At 38.5% G+C, this 21,069-nt stretch overlaps 1 protein-coding gene across 1 annotated transcript; it reads left to right on the plus strand.

Moving 5' to 3' along the window:
* The first annotated feature begins 403 nt into the window (after positions 1 to 403).
* On the plus strand, positions 404 to 18,145 carry LOC148020825 (gibberellin 3-beta-dioxygenase 3-like). The gene is made up of 3 exons (XM_087698635.1): positions 404 to 1,819; positions 17,396 to 17,723; positions 17,869 to 18,145. Exons 1-3 carry the CDS (start codon positions 936 to 938, stop codon positions 18,097 to 18,099), a joined length of 1,443 nt encoding a protein of 480 aa, XP_087554761.1. The 5' UTR covers positions 404 to 935; the 3' UTR covers positions 18,100 to 18,145.
* Positions 18,146 to 21,069: the final 2,924 nt, after the last annotated feature.

Consider the following 21,069-nt stretch of genomic DNA (forward strand, 5'->3'; position numbering starts at 1 on the left):
TTGTCGTTGTCGTCATTAGACAATTCTTCGACATGATGTGATCCTTTGAAGTTTGTTTCATTTATCCAATGAGAATATTGTACCTTTGAGTACATTGAATATATATCCAGAACGTAAAAGTATCTTAAAAGTTACATTATTATGTACTAAGTGTATTGTTTGTTGGACATACAAAGCATTATTCAACATAATTTTGGTGATTAAAGGGAATGGCACAATTGCTTCCCTTTACTCATAAGAGTATTTTAAGCTCACTAGCTTTGGAGTGATAACAATCACGCATGGCATGATTAGTGGGCTTGGTAGGCAACGGCTGTGATGTAAGAGTCTTGCCACACATTTAGTCACTACTTGCAGTTTGAAAATAAAGGTTACTATAATTTTAGTAAGGAGGAGAGGAAAAGGCCATACCTTACAATGGAAACTTGACTCGTTCGACTTTTGAAGTGTCTGGCAGGTCTGCGAGTGGCTGCACTCTAATGACACTACATTTGATGAGAGCTTTCTGTAAATCTTCGGAATTTTGGATAGGCCGCGCTGGACTGCATGGCTCATGAGAATTGTTGATCTTGGGAGAGCGGTGGCTCATGATTGTGGCAACTCGTAAGAAACGTGAAAGCCTCATGGAAAGTACGCAAATTGTCAATCCGACGCCAAAGATAGTAAGAGGTCCCTGAAGCTGGCATAGGAAGGGTGGGTGTATTCTTCTTCGAACTTCCAAGGGTGGCCACTGGCCACTGATGATGGCTGACACTGCACACTCCAGAGTTTACAAAAGAATGAGAGAGAAAAGCTGACGCGAATAAACGTGAAGGTGGTTACGGTGGCGGGACCGTCGCACGTTAAGGCATGCGCCAGATATAGCAACTTATTAAGCCCCTACGCGGTTTACGAGTGTGTTCTACTTCACTCTGTTTTCACGAGTTGGGGAAGATATGAGTCTCTCCATAGTAAGGAGTCGGGGGCCGCAGCAGGGGGAGAGGCGGGAAGAGAGCTCCGTTCCAGAGGCATACCTCAGGCCCGAACACGGCTACCGGCCATATCCATTCGAGGAGGTGGGGGGTAGCCTGCCGGAGGCGTATGTATGGCCGGAGGAGTTGCGACCGACGCGCAGTTACGAGGGGAGGGCCGTAGCAGAGGATGCACGGGAGGAGGAAGGAGATGAAGAAGAAGAAGATGATGAGGGGCTGGAGGGAGCGGAACAAGATATTAGGTCATGTATGAAGAAGGAAGAGGAGAGCGATAGAATGATGGATATACCGGCGATCGACCAGTCAGAAGGGGTGGAGTCCGAGGGCATGCGCATGGAAGAGGATATTAAGTCATGTATGAAGAAGGAAGAGGAGAGCGATATAACGATGGATATACCGGCGATCGACATGTCGGAAGGGGTGGAGTCCGAGGCCGTGCGCACCCAAGAGGATGTTAGGTCATGTATGGAGACGGAAGAGGAGAGCCATATAAAGATAGATATACCGGTGATCGACCTGTCGGAAGGGGTGGAGTCCGAGGCCGTGCGCACGGCCATAGCGCGGGCGTGCGAGGAGTGGGGGGTGTTCTACGTGGTGAATCACGGCGTACCAGCTCAGGTCATGCGGCGGGCCCACGGTGCCGCCTCGCGCGTGTTCCGCCTCCCCCCGGACGCCAAAGCCGCCAACGCCCGCCGCGCCGGCTCCCTCTCGGGCTTCGGCAAGCCCCACATATCCAAGTTCTACGACAGCCTCATGTGGTCCGAGGGCTTCACCCTCGCCTGCGACTCCATCGCCACCATCTCCCGCAGCCTCTTCGCTGCCGATGCCGCCGCCCACCTCCACTTCACGTAAGTAAACCTCCGCTATGGACCATCTCTGTCTACGGATACGCCTTCTCTTATCGTGGTTTCGCACCTGCTTCAGTACCGCTAGTGTTTTCTTAAATTTTCCTTTGGCAGAAAATTTGCTTTTCGTTTACGCTTCAGAGAAAGACGGTAACTAATTCACCCGTCAGAAGATTTTGGATTTTGGGTAGTCGTTAAAGCTGCCCTTTCTACCTGCATACCATAGATCTGCTCTGCTACACTCCGAATAAATAAATTAGGGTATCACTTTCCACTGGCATCAAGTTCCACTCCCGCTGTCGCTGTAGTTGGTTTTCTCTTTGCCAAAGCTCTTTTCTCAAAGAAGTGGCATCTATGTATCCGAATCACAAACCTATAAATTTTTTACTTACTAGGGTCTTAGAAAACAGTACGATTATTGAGACGCGAATTTTTGTACAATCCTCACCTGAGAGGATTTACTTACATTGCTCGAAGCTGGAAATGCTCCAACTACCTGCATGGTCATATCCATACGGATTTACTTACACTGCTCGAAGCTGGAAATGCTCGAGCTACTTGCGTGGTCATATCCATACGGATTCTATACAGTATGAAAGCATTGTCGGGAAACAAATTTTAACCAACAATGCCACCTCCTTCCGGCTTCATCCCATCAAGACCCACCAAGCAAGGAGGTGTGAAGAGCAAATGCTGAAGGGTTTGAAGCACATCCCTGCCTCGTATCTTTTTCTAATGCAGACTTTGCCATGTAGATGAAGATGAACTTGGCCATTTCATGAACATTTTTACACCATTCAAGACACAAATTTCATGTTCCGCACGAATGACTCCTTTGAGGCCACGGTACTCGGTCCTTTGGGCCAATCTTTACCTTGAAGCTCTCTCCAATCTGTGCAATGCAGCCGATTCTTCTGTGTCCAACTCTACGGGTTTCTTCTCATCCTCCTCACTGCACGATTTTGCTGTACTATGATCCCTCCCTGCAACACCGGGTAAAGGCTGTAGGGGAAAGAAGCCGTCTCAACGGTCTGTGGCTCATAGTGATGATCCTTCCACAGCTTCTGGCCGACCACCTCTCTTTGCATTGGCTCGTCACTTGTGACAATCGCCTGGTATTTGATTCATCTCCACCAGCACTCCTCGAGTGTGTGTGTGTGTGCGTGTGTTGAAGAAATACTCTTTATAGTTCCCTAAGTCCGTCTCTGTGAGTCGAGATGGTCTCGTTGATCCTTCTCTCTTCCAATTTACGTATTGGAGCATCGTGGATGACGTTGCGTGAATGCCATTTCTGGCAACACCAAAGCCTTGCCGGTTTTCATTCAAACATCCCCAATCGCCCGTTCAATTACTCTTACCTTCCCATAATAGACGTGCATTCTTGTTGGAAGATCTATTCTAAAGACATGTTGAAAATACTTGTCCTGTATATATTACTTGGATCTTACTTGGACCTATTGAGACATATAGTCCTATTGCGCTTTAGTTTCCTCCTTAACCTCTCTTTGTCCTTGACATTACCAAGACTCTAGAGCATATTGACAACAAGATATCACTCCCTTAGTGATAGTTTTGCTAGTCATGTGAAAATATTGAGCTATTTCTCCTAGGAAAAGCATCAATAAACCTAGTTTCTAAAATCTTGCAGATTATGCATGCCTACCTTAAGGTGTACAACCACTTCCTTCGACCCTCATCATAGCTTTGCACAAATGCCATTATATCTTCATTAGCTTATTTTACATTAACTTAAATGATCAACATAGTTAGCTAGCTCCCTAGTTCAGTAAGGCATTCTTGTTTATTAGATAAAAAGGCATTCCAAGCAATAAACATAGACCTCTTCATCCTCTAAAGACGAAGTATCTTTGTCGAGTTTCTCATTGATCCACGCACCTTTAACCATGGTTAACACTTTGGACATACTTCTTATGCAACTCTCGATCCAAATTTGGAAGATGATAAGTCTTGTTAACATACTTTCTTACCCACCTTAAAAGGGGCTTCCCACCTTAGTTGGAATTTCTTTTGAAAAATGTGATCTAATTTGCTATTATACTTAATTACAAGACTTCCCTCTTTGATACACTTGTCTTTGTATCCTTTGTTCATTCTTTCATTCCTTTACTCTACGCTCTTTTCATTGCATCCCTATTCTAGTTGCATTTGCAGCTTCAAAAGTGGTTTCTAATATGCATCCTTATTTTTGCATGTAGCTTTATCAAAACTTCGAGGGGATTTGGACTTCGCTGGGATAGAGAGCCTCCTCACCCAAAAGTAGTTGAAAAGGTGAAAAGTTGGTGCCAGTTCTAATAGTTATTCTATAAGCCCATAGCCTCCTTAATGAAAAGTAGTTGAAAAGGCGAAAAGTTGTTGCAACCTTTTATAGTTATATTCTACAAGCATATAGTGGACTAAGTTATTCCAAATGGCAAGAAAATTGATTTATTCATTCATTCTTTCCATTGATGGTTGGTTTTCATTCTTTCACAAAAGTAATCCACTAGTTCTTTTCAAATGCTCAATCCTTTGGCGGACAAAATTTCTAAAGGAACCCCACAACATATGTCATAGATAAAGCTCATCATGTCCTTCTTGGTGATACTGGTTGGATATTTGGCTTCCACCTATATTTTACTATAAGTGTATTATACACATCCTTTCTTGAAATCAGTCATGTGAAAATATCATGAGCTAGAAAACGATTCTTGAGTTTACACATTAAAACTAGATTCCCCATTTGTTGACAAACATGTTTTACACCAATGATTAACTTCTTTTTGAAGGCAAGCCATAGATATCCTCCTTGTAGTATCTTTTGGAAGGTAATTTTAAAAGAATAAGAATCCCTCAAAATTCTCTTCCAATATCCCAATCTCTCTTTTGTCTAGGAAAAGCTTCTTAGGACCAAATTACCATCTCTCATAAATAGATAATCATTTATCTTGAGATACTTCTCAATCCTCCTCATAAAGACATATTTCTTTTGCTCAAGTTGCTTGAGGGAGATATAGAATTCTTTATTTCCCTTTCTACTCATTGTGTGCCTAATAACAAAAACTCTTCTTCCAAATCCAAAGACTCTTTTCCGTGATTGAAATGAATCTTTGCTTTAGCAACAAACATGATAATGGTTGCCTCTTTCACCACTTTGTGAGGTAATATGTGCTCTTTTCTATCGATGTGTCATATAATCCAAGCTTCAAAACTTTGTAAGAACTTTATTATTTGGTTACGCCTTTGCTTTTGACTAGGGTTCTTTAGCTACAATACCCCAAGGACCTATTTCACCACAATCATGCCTCTCCTTTTATCTTCAATATTTGTATTTGCATATCTAAGGCCCACTACAAAGTTTCTCCAATATGCCCCACATTTTTCCTCATTGTTGCATTATATATTCAACCTCATTTCTTGCTTCCTTATCAATTGTTAGTCTAGATTGAAGGACACAAGATCTAGTGAGGATTTGTTGTGTATCCTACATGACCCATCAAAGAATAACTTCCAACTCCATGACTCATTTCATTGGCTCTTTTGATAGCTTGGCATCATTGAATTCAAGTAGTAGGGAGTAAGTTGTCGAGGGAAAAGAAGATTTAGGAAATATGTCATATCTAAATATTCCACAAGAGAATCCCACTTTCAAGGTAATTTTCTTACCTTGTAAAATTTTTCTTCTTTGATTTGGTTGGGACTCTACTTTTGTAATATAGCTTGCATTATAGATATGGCCTTAACTACTCTAAATCTTTTCCTTTTTGTAGAAGTACAATCCCTATTGCATCAACGGCTATTGAAGGATTCACATAGGAAACTTTGTCCCAATCAAGTGGTTGTAACTTGTCTAGGCCTCAATAATATAAATTTTCTTTCAAGTGTACTTCCTCACATTCCTTTGTCCATATAAGAGGATCTAACTTTACTACTTTTTGAAAAGGGAATAAGAGCTAAGAGGCCAAACATATAAACCTTGATAGATACTTTACTTTTTGAATAAATAAGACATCAAGTATTTAGTGTCTTCAAGGGGAGGAAGTAGCATAAAGTTTTCAATTTGATAGGACATGCTTCAAATTGCATTTTGGAGTCCACATGGCCCAATAGCTTTACTCATGCTCTAGCTACTTTGTACTTAATTCAGATCTAGTTGAAAACAAGAGTTAATTGAATTTGCAAAAAGCGAGACTCAATTATTTAAAATGTTGAGATCAACAAATCTAAATACAAAAGATATGTCATGAATTTTCCTAAGTAGGGAGAAAACACTATAGAAACTCTTCATTGAAAATAAGTAGGGCCACAAGGCAAAGCAAAAGGCAAATACCTATAACCAAAATAACCCTAAGGGGTAATAAAAGTTGTTTTCTTTTGATCATCTTGAGTAATGGCTAATTAGAAATAACACAAATACCCATTATACAAGCTTATATATCTTTCATAGATCACCACTTCACCTAAAATATGGCCTATGAAAGAGAAAGGGTAATGATCCCTTTGAGTTGCAACATTCAGTGGCTTAAAATGTCACACACGTTCTCCATCAATCAATCATCTTTGCTTGAATGAATATGGGTTTTACTTTTTTGAAACCTTCTACTAGATAATTAAAACATGCTTTAGGAACTCTCTCTCTCTCTCTCTCTCTCTCTCTCTCTCTCTCTCTCTCTCTCTCTCTCTAAAAAAAAGGGCCTTGCTCCCTCTTATTAACACATAGACTTAGCTTCATCATTCAAAATCATGTGCTAATACTCTCCTTTGTATCCATCAATCTCTTTACATGAAGGGATCTATAGGCTTGGGTGCTTACAAAGCCAATATTTATAAGCCTTATCCATTGAGCATCTTTTCCATGAGAGTCTTGTTTTCTATCTTTTGGACATTTGTCATCAAGAGAATCTAATCTCCTTTACTCTACTTGTTGAGTCTCTTTTTGTTTGAGAATAGCTTCATGATTCTCTAGAAAAACAGTTGACACTTCAGATGTGAAATTAACTTTTTATTCAAAGCTCTTCTCTTCCTCTTCCCCTTTTAAAATGGTGGTTTCCCCTTCTACTTTGTCATCTTTCTCCACTAACATCAATTAGTTTTCTAATAAACCTATTGAACTTTTTGTCCAATTCATTTTTATTATCAAGGGTAACAAATCAGGGTAACAATGCTTCTTTCCCAATCATGGATTGGACCAATAGCTCACAACCAGGGCCTTTTCAAAATAAGTGGGAAGCATGTAGACTTGCATGCATTACCTAACTTTTTTTCAGGCATTCCAAAAACTTTTACCTAAAATCTTGGATCTCTCTCTCTCTCTCTCTCTCTCTCTCTCTCTCTCTCTCTCTCTCTCTCTCTCTCTCTCTCTCTCTCTCTATCTATTGATGCTACTATTTCTTTCTTCATGCCAATCAAGTTCACCACATTCTTCCCTTTATCTTACTCTTTCACACAATTAGGTTCGGCTTCATCTTATATTTTAACAACATAGTCATCCCTCCTATTTCTAAAGCTTCTTCACCTAAGATACATATCGCCTCCTTTCTGAGGCAAACAAGGACAATTAGTTTTACAATGATGGTATCTTCATTGAAACCATTGCATCCCCAACATTCTCTACCCTATTGTCTTTGTGTCTGTTCCATCACATGTATTCTGGAGTCTTGTAGTGATTGGATTCACTTTTGTCCATAATTAAGGCTTCTGTTTTCTTTGAATGTTTCATAATTTGTTTCAACATGAACTTTTTTTTGAGGTGCTTCTTTAACTTGATAATGTTGGTGAAGTACTAGAGGATTGCCTTTTACTTAAGTGTCCCAACCTAAGAATTTTCCACTCCTTATTAGCCATCTCAAGGCCTTATTGTATGACTTCCATTAAGTGACAAAGAAACTCTAAGGTTTATCATAAATTGGTCTTTCTTCAACATAGAAGATGGCCTTTCTTTCTACCCATTGATCCCAAAGCAAATCAAATTGTTGGGCAAACTGTAACTTCACTATTTGATTTTCATTTTGCAGCTCATGACACATCATGTTCGCATCTCTAGTTTACAAGAATTGGTAGTTCAAGGTAGTTCAATAATTGGTATTTCACTATTTGATTTTCATTTTGCACATAAGATAGAAGCTCACGACACATCATGTTCACATCTCTAGTTTACAAGAATTGGTAGTTCAAAAGGTAGTTTATTAATTGGTATTTCACTATTTGATTTTCATTTTGCACATAAGATAGAAGCTCATGACACATCATGTTCAGGTCTCTAGTTTACAAGAATTGGTAGTTAAAGGTAGCATTGTAATTCCTAATAATCTACCTCCATAGTTGGTTGTTAGTTGTTACTTTAGCCATGAAATTGTTTAGAATAACATCTTGAATTTTGTATGCCATTTTTAGTGTTTGAATCTTGTATTAAGAATCTCAAAAGGGGGAACTAGAGGATGTGAGAAACAAATAGAAAAACAAAGAAAACCTTATCATAGGGACCTCCCAACAATTACTCAACACAAACAACCCCCACAATCAAAATTTTAAACAAATTGCTTTTTTTTGGGGGGGGGGGGGGGGGGGGGGGAGGGGGGTCACTCTATCATATCCTCTATATATATCACGTGCACTTAAGTTCTATTTGTACATACCCTTATCTAGGAATTTTTATTGAATAAAACATGCCCCCTTTCTATTCGATTTGTAAATATCTTCTTTATATAGCAACCTTGTGTATGTAAAAAATGAGAGTGATATCTAAAGAATCTTGCATGTTGAAACCACATGATACACACACATGTTTATGAGTGACTCCCTTGAGCAAATTTATTACCTAAGCTTAAGACACACACATATCTCATTCTTGAGGGGTTCAAAACCAATCTTATAAGCTATTTGGGAAAAGAATTGATATCAATTATGCCATTAGGATAAGGATATGAAGGGCTACACTGTGAGGGAGAGTGTAAACAAAGAAACTCTTCTATTTAGACGTGATTACACCCAATCAAAATACAAAACAATAATATTCTCAACCCAAGACTCCCAAAAGATTAACATCAACATAAATACCAACAACATAAATAGTAAAAAGAGTTCTAGCCTTTCTTCCACTTATCCCAAGTTCAGGAAGATCTTCTTGGGACCTCTTATACTATTGTCGATCTCGGAAGGCTAAGCTTCCAATGCATGTCGTCTATATTCCACATAAATAACTGCGTGGAGCTCTCACTGCCCCCTTGGTCCTGTATCCTTGATGTCTTGCAGTCTTTGGTTAATTATTGAGAAGTCGTTTTGCACCACCTTAGTTCGTTCTCTTGGCCTATTATTACCCTGAACTCTTCTCAAGGCGCTCCACAAGGCGGCCTTCTTAGATTCCACACCATGGCTGATCTGATTCTTCTGCACCACTCCCTATCCGATTCCTCTCATGCTCCTCACCACATTTCCTTGCTGGTAGTCCCTCCCCGCCGCACCTGCCGACAACTGCTGGTGAAACAAACCGTCTGCCAGCCCGCCGACACGTCACGCCGCCTATGGGTCATAGTGACGATCCTGCTTCCTCAGCTTCTAGCCGACCACCTCTCTTAACGGCGGCTCCTCCTTGCCTCTTAACGCCGCCCACCTTGTGTTCATCTCATCTCCATAGGTGCTGCCCCCCTGTGTACTGTGATGAATCAGAAAGAAATATCCTTTATATAGTCTCTAGTGAGAAAGGCTGATGTACAAGCTCCGAAGCTCCGTCCTCTGAATTCATCGCTGCTCTCTGTGAGCATCAAATATATGTCCTTGTCGACCCAACTTTCTTCATAATCTGTGTGGAAAAAACATATTGGCTGACGTTGCACGATGAACAACCGCCATTTCTATCAGGTCATTGATAAGAAAATTTTGTTATTTACCTCGTAGCTCGTTTTGTAATATTTTTCTTATAAGCCGAAATAGGCTTTTGACCTTAGACGTTATAAGCTCAATGGCTTATCATCAAGTCCTTGTTCACATGTGACAAGAGTTCCAGTGAAAGCACAAAGTTTCTCTGTTCTCACTCAAACATCCGCATCGCTTTCGCCAATTATACTCTTACCTCCTTGTAAGAACTGTGGACTTGTCGAAAGACATCTTCAAAACTATGATGAAAATGCTCACTCTTTGAATCAATTAGCCTAATGAGATACATAGTTTGGAAAATGATACTCTCATACTATAGAATTGTTATTGGTGATGATCCATCCTCTTCAAAGGTCATGAAGGCCATAGAACATAAGGAAGATCACTCCCTTGAGTTTATAAATAGGGTGCACCTAGACGATGACTTGAATTCCTTTAATGAAACCTTTTAGTCAGCAAATAAGACAATTCATGCTTCTAGTCCTTAACACCCCTTACAAGGACTCGATGGCATTGATTCCTTCCATTCTACCTTGCTCTCATAGGCCCTTGTTTGACCACTCATTGTCCTTGCATTTTCAAAGCCTTAGAGCATGATGATAGTGCATCACAATTTCAAGTGAAAACCATGCTAGTCATGGGAGAAAACCTTGGAAAGCTTATCCTAAGGAAAACATCAAGAGACCGGGTTCCTAAGTTCTTCCACATCATGCCAACTTCCTCAGGACACGAAACTTGTTCCTTTTGCCCAAATCTTGCTTGCATAAGTGCGCTTGAATTTTCTTTAGCTCATCTACAATTAAATAAAATTGTTCCATACCATTTGGATTTGAGATCTTTTGTATATGTAACATCAATTATCATGTGGGTTGAGCTTGTGAGCCCTAGCCACTTCCACAAAACTAACTTACATACTTTCCTTAAATAGCTAAAGGAAGTCACTTTCTGTGACATTAATGTGACATTAAAAGTGATATTTAATGTCACATTAAGGTCATAAGTGTGGAATGTGACATTAAAAGGGATATTTAATGTTACAATAAGGTAAATTTAGGGGAACATGCACGAGCATGACCGTCCGGGCTCTTGGGCGCCCGAACGGGGTTAAGGGGAGCCTAGAAAGTAAGGGAGTCCAAGAATAGTAGGACTCCAGCAAGTTGACGGCTGGCAAAAAGATAAGCTTGAGGGCCAGCACTTATCTAGGCGTGGCTGGGAGGATGAACTGTCTCGTGCTTCCATCAGTTTCAAGAAATCTGTCCCCGTAATCTAACATTGGTATCAGAGCTGGTAGCCGTAAGGATTCCTGAAGGTCTCAACAGAAGAACAGTGACGAATGTGAAGAAGAACGGAAGCCAGTTGTGAAGAAGAACGGAAGGCAGAAGCGTCCCGTCCCGTCGCGTCTTCACGACACTTAGTTCTAGATGGTCACGCGATCTGACGTGGCACTTCTGCCCTGCCCCGTCACGTAAGAAAACGGGCCGTCACTTCTGTCCGGTCCGTCGCGTGAGAAAACGGGCCGTGAAGAGAAATAAAAAGGGAGAAGCTACGTCACGTCACATAAAGGTGACCCGTCACGTTACGGGCAGAAACGGCCAGAAACATAAAAAAAGCGTAAGGACCAGGGTCGCGAAGACTAACCAGACCAGGCGGGGAGTCGCCAGCATTCGCGAAGACCAACCAAATTAGATGTGAAGCTGCCAGCAGCTGCGAGAACTAGATCAGAAGTGGAGCCACCAGTATCAGATTGCTGTTCACGGATAGGACTGCTCCTGAGACGGATAGGACTGCAACTGCTGTGAGACAGGCAGAAAATTTCATACACAACTGAAGCTACAGCCTTCATACATAACTAAAGCCACAGCCTACCATTAAAAATCTGGGAAGTATTTTATCTTGTATGCAAAATTCTTATTTTTGCTTTCCAATTCCAGTGTATTAATGGCAGAAAAAGGGAAAGAAAGGGTAATGGAAAGTTCTAGTTCCGGGGATCAACCTATGGCAGATCCCCATGAACCAGACATACAAGAAGAACAATGGGAAGAATTTTTTGCCACGAGAGAGCAATTTGATAATCTTTCTGCTCGTGTGCAAACTCAGGGGGTTCAAATGGAGTTTTTAACTCAAACACTTACTGAAATAAAATCTCAACTAACTTTATTGTTGGAAAGAGATAAAAATAAGATAGAAACCTCGGATGTCCCATCTTCATCGAAAGATTTAGATGTGACTATGCGAGATCCTAAGGAACCCCAAACCTACCATAAATTGAGGGATAATCCAGTTTTAAAAGATATGAAACCACCTCAATTTTACGGGGAGGAAAAAGATAGGAATAAAGATACAATCTTTAATTTCCTCCAAAAATGGGAAGATTTACATAAATTAAAAAATACCCCACCACATCTCCAAGCACTGAAGGCCAGTTTAACTTTGGGGCCCAAAGCATATAAGTGGTGGCGAACTTTAAAGGAGGCGAATAAAATACCTGAAACTTGGGCTCAATTTGAATCTGTCTTTTTAAAGGAATTTCTTCCTGAAAATGAAATGGAAAGAAATTGGGAAGATTGGGATTATGTCAGACAAAAGGGACGGCCCCTACCGACATATCTGGAGGAATATCGTGAGATAATCCTCAAACTGGAAGGAATTGATGAATTCCAAAAAACAAGAGGATTCATTAGGGGACTGGATAAAGCCTGTAAAAAGGAAGTAAAACGGAGTTTACCTAAGACACTTGAAGAGGCAATTAAATTTGCATTAATTTATGAAGATAGTACGCGTCCAGGTACACTCACCAGTCTCACTGATATGGAGCCCAAGTCTAAGGAATTAGAAACCTCAAAATTTGTGGGAAAATTTAAAAGAAAAATGAAATTTTTCAAGGGTAAAAAACAACCTTTTGAAAAGAAACCATATATGAGGCCAAAGCTAAGTCCTGATGACTTTGATAAGGCCAAAAAAGAAAAATTGTGTTTTAGTTGCCTATCCCCTAACCATGCTGCTTGGAATTGCCCTTAAAAGAAAAAGGGGGAAGACAAAGGAAAGGACAAGGGCAAGGGAAAAGAAAAACAAATCCATGTAGTGCAAACCTTAGAATTAAAGGGTCATGAAAAGTAAAAATCTTTAGAGGTCTTGCACAAGGATATACAACATAAGTGTTGTATGTCAACTTCTTTGTGGCAGCCTACTTTTGGGCCACATGATTTACTTAGAGTACATGGATTGATAGCTGGAAAACGGGTTTGGGTTAGAGTCATGATTGATGACTCTGCCACACATAATTTTATAAATTATGCACTTGTCAAAAAATTGAAACTTCCCCAACAAAACAGTGAGCATCAATACGTTGTGCGTATGATGCAAGGCCAAGACAATAAAATATGGGATACAATGGTATCCAATTTGGAAATCGAGATTCAAGGATATAAAGATAAGCTTGATTTCCAAATAATGAATATGGAAAGAGCTGATATTGCTCTAGGGAGGGAGTGGCTATGGGGATTGGAACCATCCTTAAAACGTAGCTATCACCATAATACACTGGAATTTGAAAGGGATGGTAAGACTTTTGTCATTCAAGGTGAACATGAAGTATCTAATAATCCTTTGCTGTGTTCTACTGAAGTTCAGAAGCTGATAAAGAAGGAAGTTTGTGAGGTATATATGTTATGGTCTCTTCCTGTACAGAATACTTTTACTTTCTGTAATATAAAGCAACAATTTTCTTATGTTTGCGAATTGAATGTAAATAATGAATTGATCAGTTTGTTAGATGATTTTAAAGATGTGTTTCCTTCTGATTTACCTAGTGGCCTTCCACCAGATAGGGGTGAAATAAATCACCCAATTGATATAAATAAGGATACACACCCATTTTCAAAACCACCGTATAGGTTAAGTGAAACATAGCATCAAGAAGTTGAGAGACAAATTAAGGATTACTTGGATAAAGGATTTATTCAACCCAGTAATTCACCTTGGGCTTCACCAATTTTATTGGTAAAGAAAAAAGATGGTTCTATGCGACTTTGTGTTGACTATAGAGCACTTAATAAAATAACGGTGAAGAATAAATTTCCTATGCCCAGAATGGAAGATCTTTTTGATCAATTGCAAGGGGCAAAATTCTTCACAAAGATAGACTTAAGATCAGGTTATCACCAAATAAGAATTAAGGCACAAGATATTTCCAAAACGGCATTTCGTACTAGATACGAGCATTATGATTTTTTGGTGATGCCTTTTGGTCTCACTAATGCACCAGCTACCTTTATGAAGCTCATGAATAGTGTTTTACGGCCCTATCTAGAACATTTTGTAGTAGTCTTTTTGGATGATATCTTGATCTTTAGTAAATCAAGAGAACAACATTTGGAACACTTACAATTAGTATTCCAACTGTTAAGAACACATTCCCTTTATGCGAAGAAAACTAAATGTGAATTCTTTGCACAAGAGGTCAGATATTTAGGGCATATAATCTCGAAAGAGGGAATCAACATGGATCCAGAAAAAGTAAGGGCAATTATTGAATGGCCACCTCCACGGAACCTGGAAGAGCTGTAGATCTTCCTAGGTTTATCTGGATTTTATCGTAGATTCATTCGAGATTATGCCAAAATAGCTGTTCCAATGACAGACCAACTTAAAGGGAAAGGGAAAAGTTTTAATTGGGGAACAGACCAAAATGAAAGTTTTCAAAAACTTAAGGTAGCTATTGCTACAGCTCCAATATTATTAATAGTGGATCCCAATAAACCATTTGTGGTTGAAGCTGATGCCAGTGATAAGGCAATAGGCGCGGTCTTATTACAAGAAGGTCGACCAGTTGCTTTTGAAAGCAAGAAATTAGATCGTGCAAAACAAAATTATTTTGTTTATGAGAGGGAGCTGTATGCAATAGTACATGCAATGAAGAAATGGAGGCACTATTTGTATGGTGCCAAACTTTTGATTTTATCGGATCATGAAAGCATTAAGTGGCTTAATGATCAACCAGATTTACATGGGCGTAAAGCCAGATGGGCCGAACTCCTCCAAGAGTTCGACTATGAAATAAGATATAGAAGAGGAAAGTATAATATAGTAGCTGATGCACTCAGCAGAATGCCCATCATTAATGAATTGAGTTTTACTCAGTTCACTTCCAGTTTGCTTGAATCTTTAAAAGGGAAATGCCAGGTTGATCCGGCATATTCCAACATATAGGAAGCAATAAAAAATGGGGATCCAAATGAAAATGCTTCTACTAAGGAAGGAATATCTGAGGATGTTCAACTAGGAAATGGAGCGTCAGGGGTTGCTCAAACTGGATTCAAGTGGAAGAATTTTACCATTGATAATGGTTATTTACTCTACAAGGGTAGGGTATGTGTCCCGAAAGATATAGAAATAAGGCGCCAGATACTCTTTGAGTGTCATGATACCCCTAGTGCGGGACATCCAGGAGTTAATAAGACTTATAGTCTTATTAAAAGGCAGTTCTATTGGCTTGGAATGAATAAGGACGTCCTTGACTATGTGGTCAAATGTAATAAATGCCAGGTTAATAAAACTGAAAAATTAAAAATGGGAGGACTTCTCCATCCATTAGAAATTCCTTCGGGAAAATGGGAGAGTATCTCCATGGATTTTATTGTTGCTCTACCTAGAACACAGAGGGGGCACGACTCTGTGTGGGTAATTGTGGATAGGTTAACCAAAATGGCTAGGTTTATTCCAACTTCAACTGATGTTAAAACACCAGAATTGGCTAGATTGTTCGTAGAGAACATATACCGATTGTATGGCCTTCCGGCAAATATAGTTTCTGATCGGGATAGAAAATTTGATAGCCATTTTTGGCGTGCGGTATTTAGGAAATTGGATACTAAACTTAGCATGAGTACAGCGGATCATCCGCAAACAGATGGGCAAACTGAAAGGGTTAACCAAATTCTTGAAGATATGCTTAGGGCATATGTAAGCAAAAGGCAAACTAATTGGGAAGAGTATTTACCGATAGCAGAGTTTGCATATAACAGTGCCAAACACTCTTCCACTGGATATAGTCCATTTATGTTGTATGGATTTCAGCCCAGAGCTCCTTTTGCAGTAGGACTGCATAAGAAAAAGGTTCAGGCAGCTAAAGACTTTTTGGAGGATATGAATAGTATGTTAAAATTTGCTCAAGAAAATATTAAAAAGGCTCAAAGTCGAGCTAGAGCATATGCAGATCCTCACCGAAGAGACATCTCCTTTAAAGAAGGAGAATGGGTCTATCTTAAGGTGCCTGAACAAACTAAAACTATGAAAAAGGGACATTGTCCAAAGCTTTCACCAAGGTATTGTGGTCCTTTCATAATACTTAAAAGGGTGGGAGAATTGGCTTACAAGCTCCAACTACCTGCTGGTAGTAAAATACATCCAGTTTTTCATGTAAGCAAACTAAGGAAGAAGCTGGGTGATTTGGATAATCTAATCTTAAATGATGATATTGAGGAGTTATTCTATGACCAATCTAATCCACATGAACCAGAAAAAATATTAAATGTTCGTAATAGACAAACGAGGAATACTATTTATCAAGAATGTTTGGTTAAGTGGAAAGATTGTTCAGAGGAAAGCTCAACATGGGAGCGAGTAAGTACTTTAAAGAAAAGGTTTCCCGATTTACAGTTAGACCTTCCAAATATCGTTTTCGAGGACGAAACCGATTCTTAAGGGGAAGGAAATGTGACATTAATGTGACATTAAAAGTGATATTTAATGTCACATTAAGGTCATAAGTGTGGAATGTGACATTAAAAGGGATATTTAATGTTACAATAAGGTAAATTTAGGGGAACATGCACGAGCATGACCGTCCGGGCTCTTGGGCGCCCGAACGGGGTTAAGGGGAGCCTAGAAAGTAACGGAGTCCAAGAATAGTAGGACTCCAGCAAGTTGACGGCTGGTAAAAAGATAAGCTTGAGGGCCAGCACTTATCTAGGCGTGGCTGGGAGGATGAACTGTCTCGTGCTTCCATCAGTTTCAAGAAATCTGTCCCCGTAATCTAACACTTTCCCTAGAAGGAACCGCTGCATTTGCATCCATGTTTTTATTGGACCCAAAACCCCGATCGATCTAGCCTACCCAAGGACATGATGCTATTGATTGGTGGAATTTGGACAAATTTTCATATGCATGGATGCACATATATCCTTACACATTCTTATGTTTGGTTGTTTGCACCTTCTTTATAGATTGCATCTTTGCATGTTTTTTTAAAAAAATATTTGAAACTCCTTATTTTATATTTGCATGCCACATGCAAGTAGTAGTTTTACATTTCCTAAAATAAGGACAAAAGTAGAGACTTATTAATGAACTTAATACTTAATAAATCATATGGCTTTGCTGATGTGATGAGTACCCCATTAGGTTGATACTCAATATTATTACAAACTTTCTTTTTTACTTTGATATTTCTTTTATATGTAAATCATATGTAGTATGCTATGATATAAGGAACCCTATTACTTTTCTTACAACTTTTGGGTATGACTTTTGGTTCATGTTAAGATGTTATGTTTGTGGAACTAGATTCGTAAAGACTTTGCAAATCTATGCCAAAAGCATGCACATTTACACACATGCATGCTGTGCGCATGCATGCACACACTTTCACGCACACACACTCTCCCCCCCACTAAATCAATCTTTATCTTCTCTTTTTATCTCATATTGTAGGTCATCATTTGAAGAATATGCAAATACTTTGAGGGATCTTTCATCCAAGATTTTGGGTGCAATGCTATTTGGATTGAATGTGGGCATGAAGCAATTTGAGTCTACACAATTTGAACTAAGAGATTGCCCTTCATACATTCATTTGAATCATTACCCTCCTTGCCCACAACCAATGATGACTATTGGCCTCGCACCTCATACAGACTCCACACTTCTAACTATTCTTTATCAAGGTGATATTGTTGGATTGGAGACATGGAAAGGACAATGGAAACTTGTTGCCTCTATAAAGGACTCACTTATTGTTCATGTTGGTGACTTACTTCAGGTAATTTGTATTATGAGACACAAACATATAAAGTAGGTGTCCATGTTGATTTTTGAGTGCTACTATACATGTCATTGAGAGTAGTTAATGTGGTAGCAAAGTAGCTATTTTGTCTTGATTGATCAAGACTCATTTTGTTTTGTAGATGATCAGCAATGACAAATACAAAAGCCCCTTGCATCGAGCACTTGTGAATAAGAGAAAAGAAAGGCTCTCTGTTGTGTATCTATTTCCACCTCCGCCAACCAAAACTCTCTATCCCATCCACAAAGGCATTGATTCAAGGTCATTGTACAAGCCCTTAAGTTGGCTTGACTACGTTCAAGCTAAAGGCAAGTACTTTATGGGTGCCCTTGAGTACTTTAAGATTAAGTAGTCTATTTTTACTAAAATATTAAATTCTATTTCAATATCTCTATTGATTTAAACTCTTTAGTTGTGATGGATGATTATTCAAGTCTCACGAGAAATTCTAAAGAGATTGTAGATATCTTCTCATAGTAGACCTTTCGAACTCTTCTAAGTGTCATTTCTTTTTTTTTTAAATCTCTTTATTACATTCTATTGGTGACATGGTAAGGTACCAAGCTCTTATCCGCAATCATTTTCCTTTTGTTAAGATCCTATGTCAGTTATCATACTCATATTGTTAACCTCTAAATTGCTAAAAAACATTACTTGCAATAAGTCTTTACTTTTAGGTTTACACTAGGAAGAGTTTGTTGAGTGGAAGATTGACCTTGACATATTTTGAAAACTTGTCAAAACTTTTTGATTTAATATGCAAATAATTTCTTACTCTCTTTTGAGCTCCTTATGTTGTTAGGGCCTCCCCATTATTCATTACAACTTCTACATATCTATGAAGAGGGTAACTCCAAAGGATTATGAGTGGGAGTATCTAATTTCTTACCCCTCTAGAGTAGGGTAAATCCAAAACACTATGAGTGGGAGTACCTAATTTCTTACACCTCTAGAGCTATGGAGGTTAGTCAATACTAAAAGTGTGCACATAGTAATCCATATGAATATGACACTTCTATCTTGTAAGCCAACCATATGAATTTGTATCATAGCCCTAGCTTAATAAAAGAGATGAGGTGAAATGATGGAATGCATAGGAACAGAAAAGTGTAATCAAACTTGCTCGAAAAGTTTATACCCACAAAGGGGCTTTATAAGGAATTAGTTTTGGAATAAGAAAACCCTTTTGATTATTGGCGAATGGAAATGCCAAATGTAGACAACTTTGTTATACTAATCTTTTTTCATATAATCTTATGATGTGGTTAAAACATGAGCTTGAATTTAACCAAGGATAAGTTTAGATTCATTGGATTTGACAAAAAGTATTAGTGACATACATTTAAAATGTATCCCACATACCCGTAGAAAGAAAGGTGATAGATGAGTTCTAATATCAAATTTCAAGCAGAAAATAGTTTTTGTGAAAAACATTAAAAAAATTGGTGTTTAATGATGGGAATGAAATTATTATTTTGAGTTGGTTAAAAAGCTTAGAGGACTTCTATACAAGTCTCTCTCCCTTATGACATGGGAAAATAATGTGACCATGCATGGCCTAGGACACAATTATGAAAGAGATGTGAACAATTCAATAAAGAGGGGTGGAAATTTTTGATAGAGAACCATAGCTCAATAAACATATTTTGTAATTAGAGGTCTACATAAATGAAGAGACTTGGTTTATTTCAATGTTTTCATGGTATGTGTATGATGTTCTTTGAAGAACTCTACATTGGAATAAGTAAGGTTGTGTGTGTATATATACTAACAAAGTTTGGTTCTCTCGAATGGGAGTGACTTGTAACCTAAAATAAATCTAGTTTAGAGGACTAGAGTGATGGATATGCCTTTGCAACTCTAGGAAAATGATTGCTGTGAGCAGATCTATATATTCATTTATCATGCTTATATTTCAAAGATATATAAATACCAATTGAGAACTAGGTTATAAGAGTATATGAGAGTATCTCCTAAAGGTGGTGGTGGTAGTTGTAGAGATTTTTTAGCATTGCCATTGGATCATGTTGAACCACTAAAACAACTCAAAGCTTTGATTCTAGTATTGGGTGTGCAATAAATAATAATCTATCTTTTGCCTTGTTCTTTTACTTTTTCATGTGATCTTGTTGTGTTGATTTTTTTAAAAAGCCAGGAAAGACTTCCAAAAATAGACTACATAGAATAAATTAACATTATTGGCCGAATGATCTAACAAAAGTAAATTAATAGTGAATCATAATTCATAAATAAATTAATAATTTTTATAATAAATATTTTATATAATGTATTGCTTATATTATAATAAAAGGCATATATTTATGATTGGAGTATTATGATTACTTTACAAATACCTATGGGTCATTCACATCTCTAGGATATTGTGACTAGTCTTAACAATAAATATCCAACTATAGTCTAATTATCAACGCTATAATACAAAGATAAATACTAAACTAAATATTCACTAATATATGCATAGTATTTAATTGAATTTTCTCTTGATTTGCAACAATTTTATGGCATTTTGTCTTGACTTACAACATTGAACAAAAGGAGGAGAACACAAACATTTGCTATTTTACAGAGAAGGATGACGAAGGGTTTGCTTGCATGGATGAGGATGAGGACCCCGATGTGATGAGAATTGTAGTTGTCTCTCAATAGAGAGAGAGATGCAGATTTAGAAATTTCCAATTATTTACATTGCAATGAAATGAAGAATAATATTAAGATCTCTAAATCCTTATAGAATCAAAAGCAACCTATGCATGTAATATATTTTTTGGATTTTCATATAATGATTCAAACTCTACAATTCCTCAACTTTATCAAGTTTCATATTATTCTATGGTGCTTTGATACAATGACATGCCTTTTATTGATGAGCAAGAGCAAGAAGCAAGATTGGAAGAGATAGATGGAGAAGAGAGGAAGTCTTCAATAGAGGATCAACGCTACATATTGATCCTTTTCTTTTTTAGAGGTTGCTATCATAATTGTCAACATGAGCACACATTGCATAGATGAGGAAATATAATGCTTCATAGATCTCAAGTCCATTCAAACATTCATCATCACATCACATGATTTTTGTTATGGTCTACTTCATGCGCAGAGTTAGAGAAAACAACTCTAAAGTATAGAGCCAATGCACTTGGGGTTGGCACTTCTCAGGTGCTCACAATTGTGGTGGTGCTACAATCCTTGTGGTGGCAACAATAATATCTCACCACCCCCATGGTGTGTAGCATAATGCAACCCCCCTTCCCTCCACCTCACAAATAAAAACACCACCAAATGACTATTCACTCCCTTTTTC

Source organism: Lygodium microphyllum, chromosome 18, assembly GCF_053477565.2.
Source record: "Lygodium microphyllum isolate KBCC chromosome 18, Lygodium_microphyllum_v1.1.10, whole genome shotgun sequence".
NCBI lineage: Eukaryota > Viridiplantae > Streptophyta > Polypodiopsida > Schizaeales > Lygodiaceae > Lygodium > Lygodium microphyllum.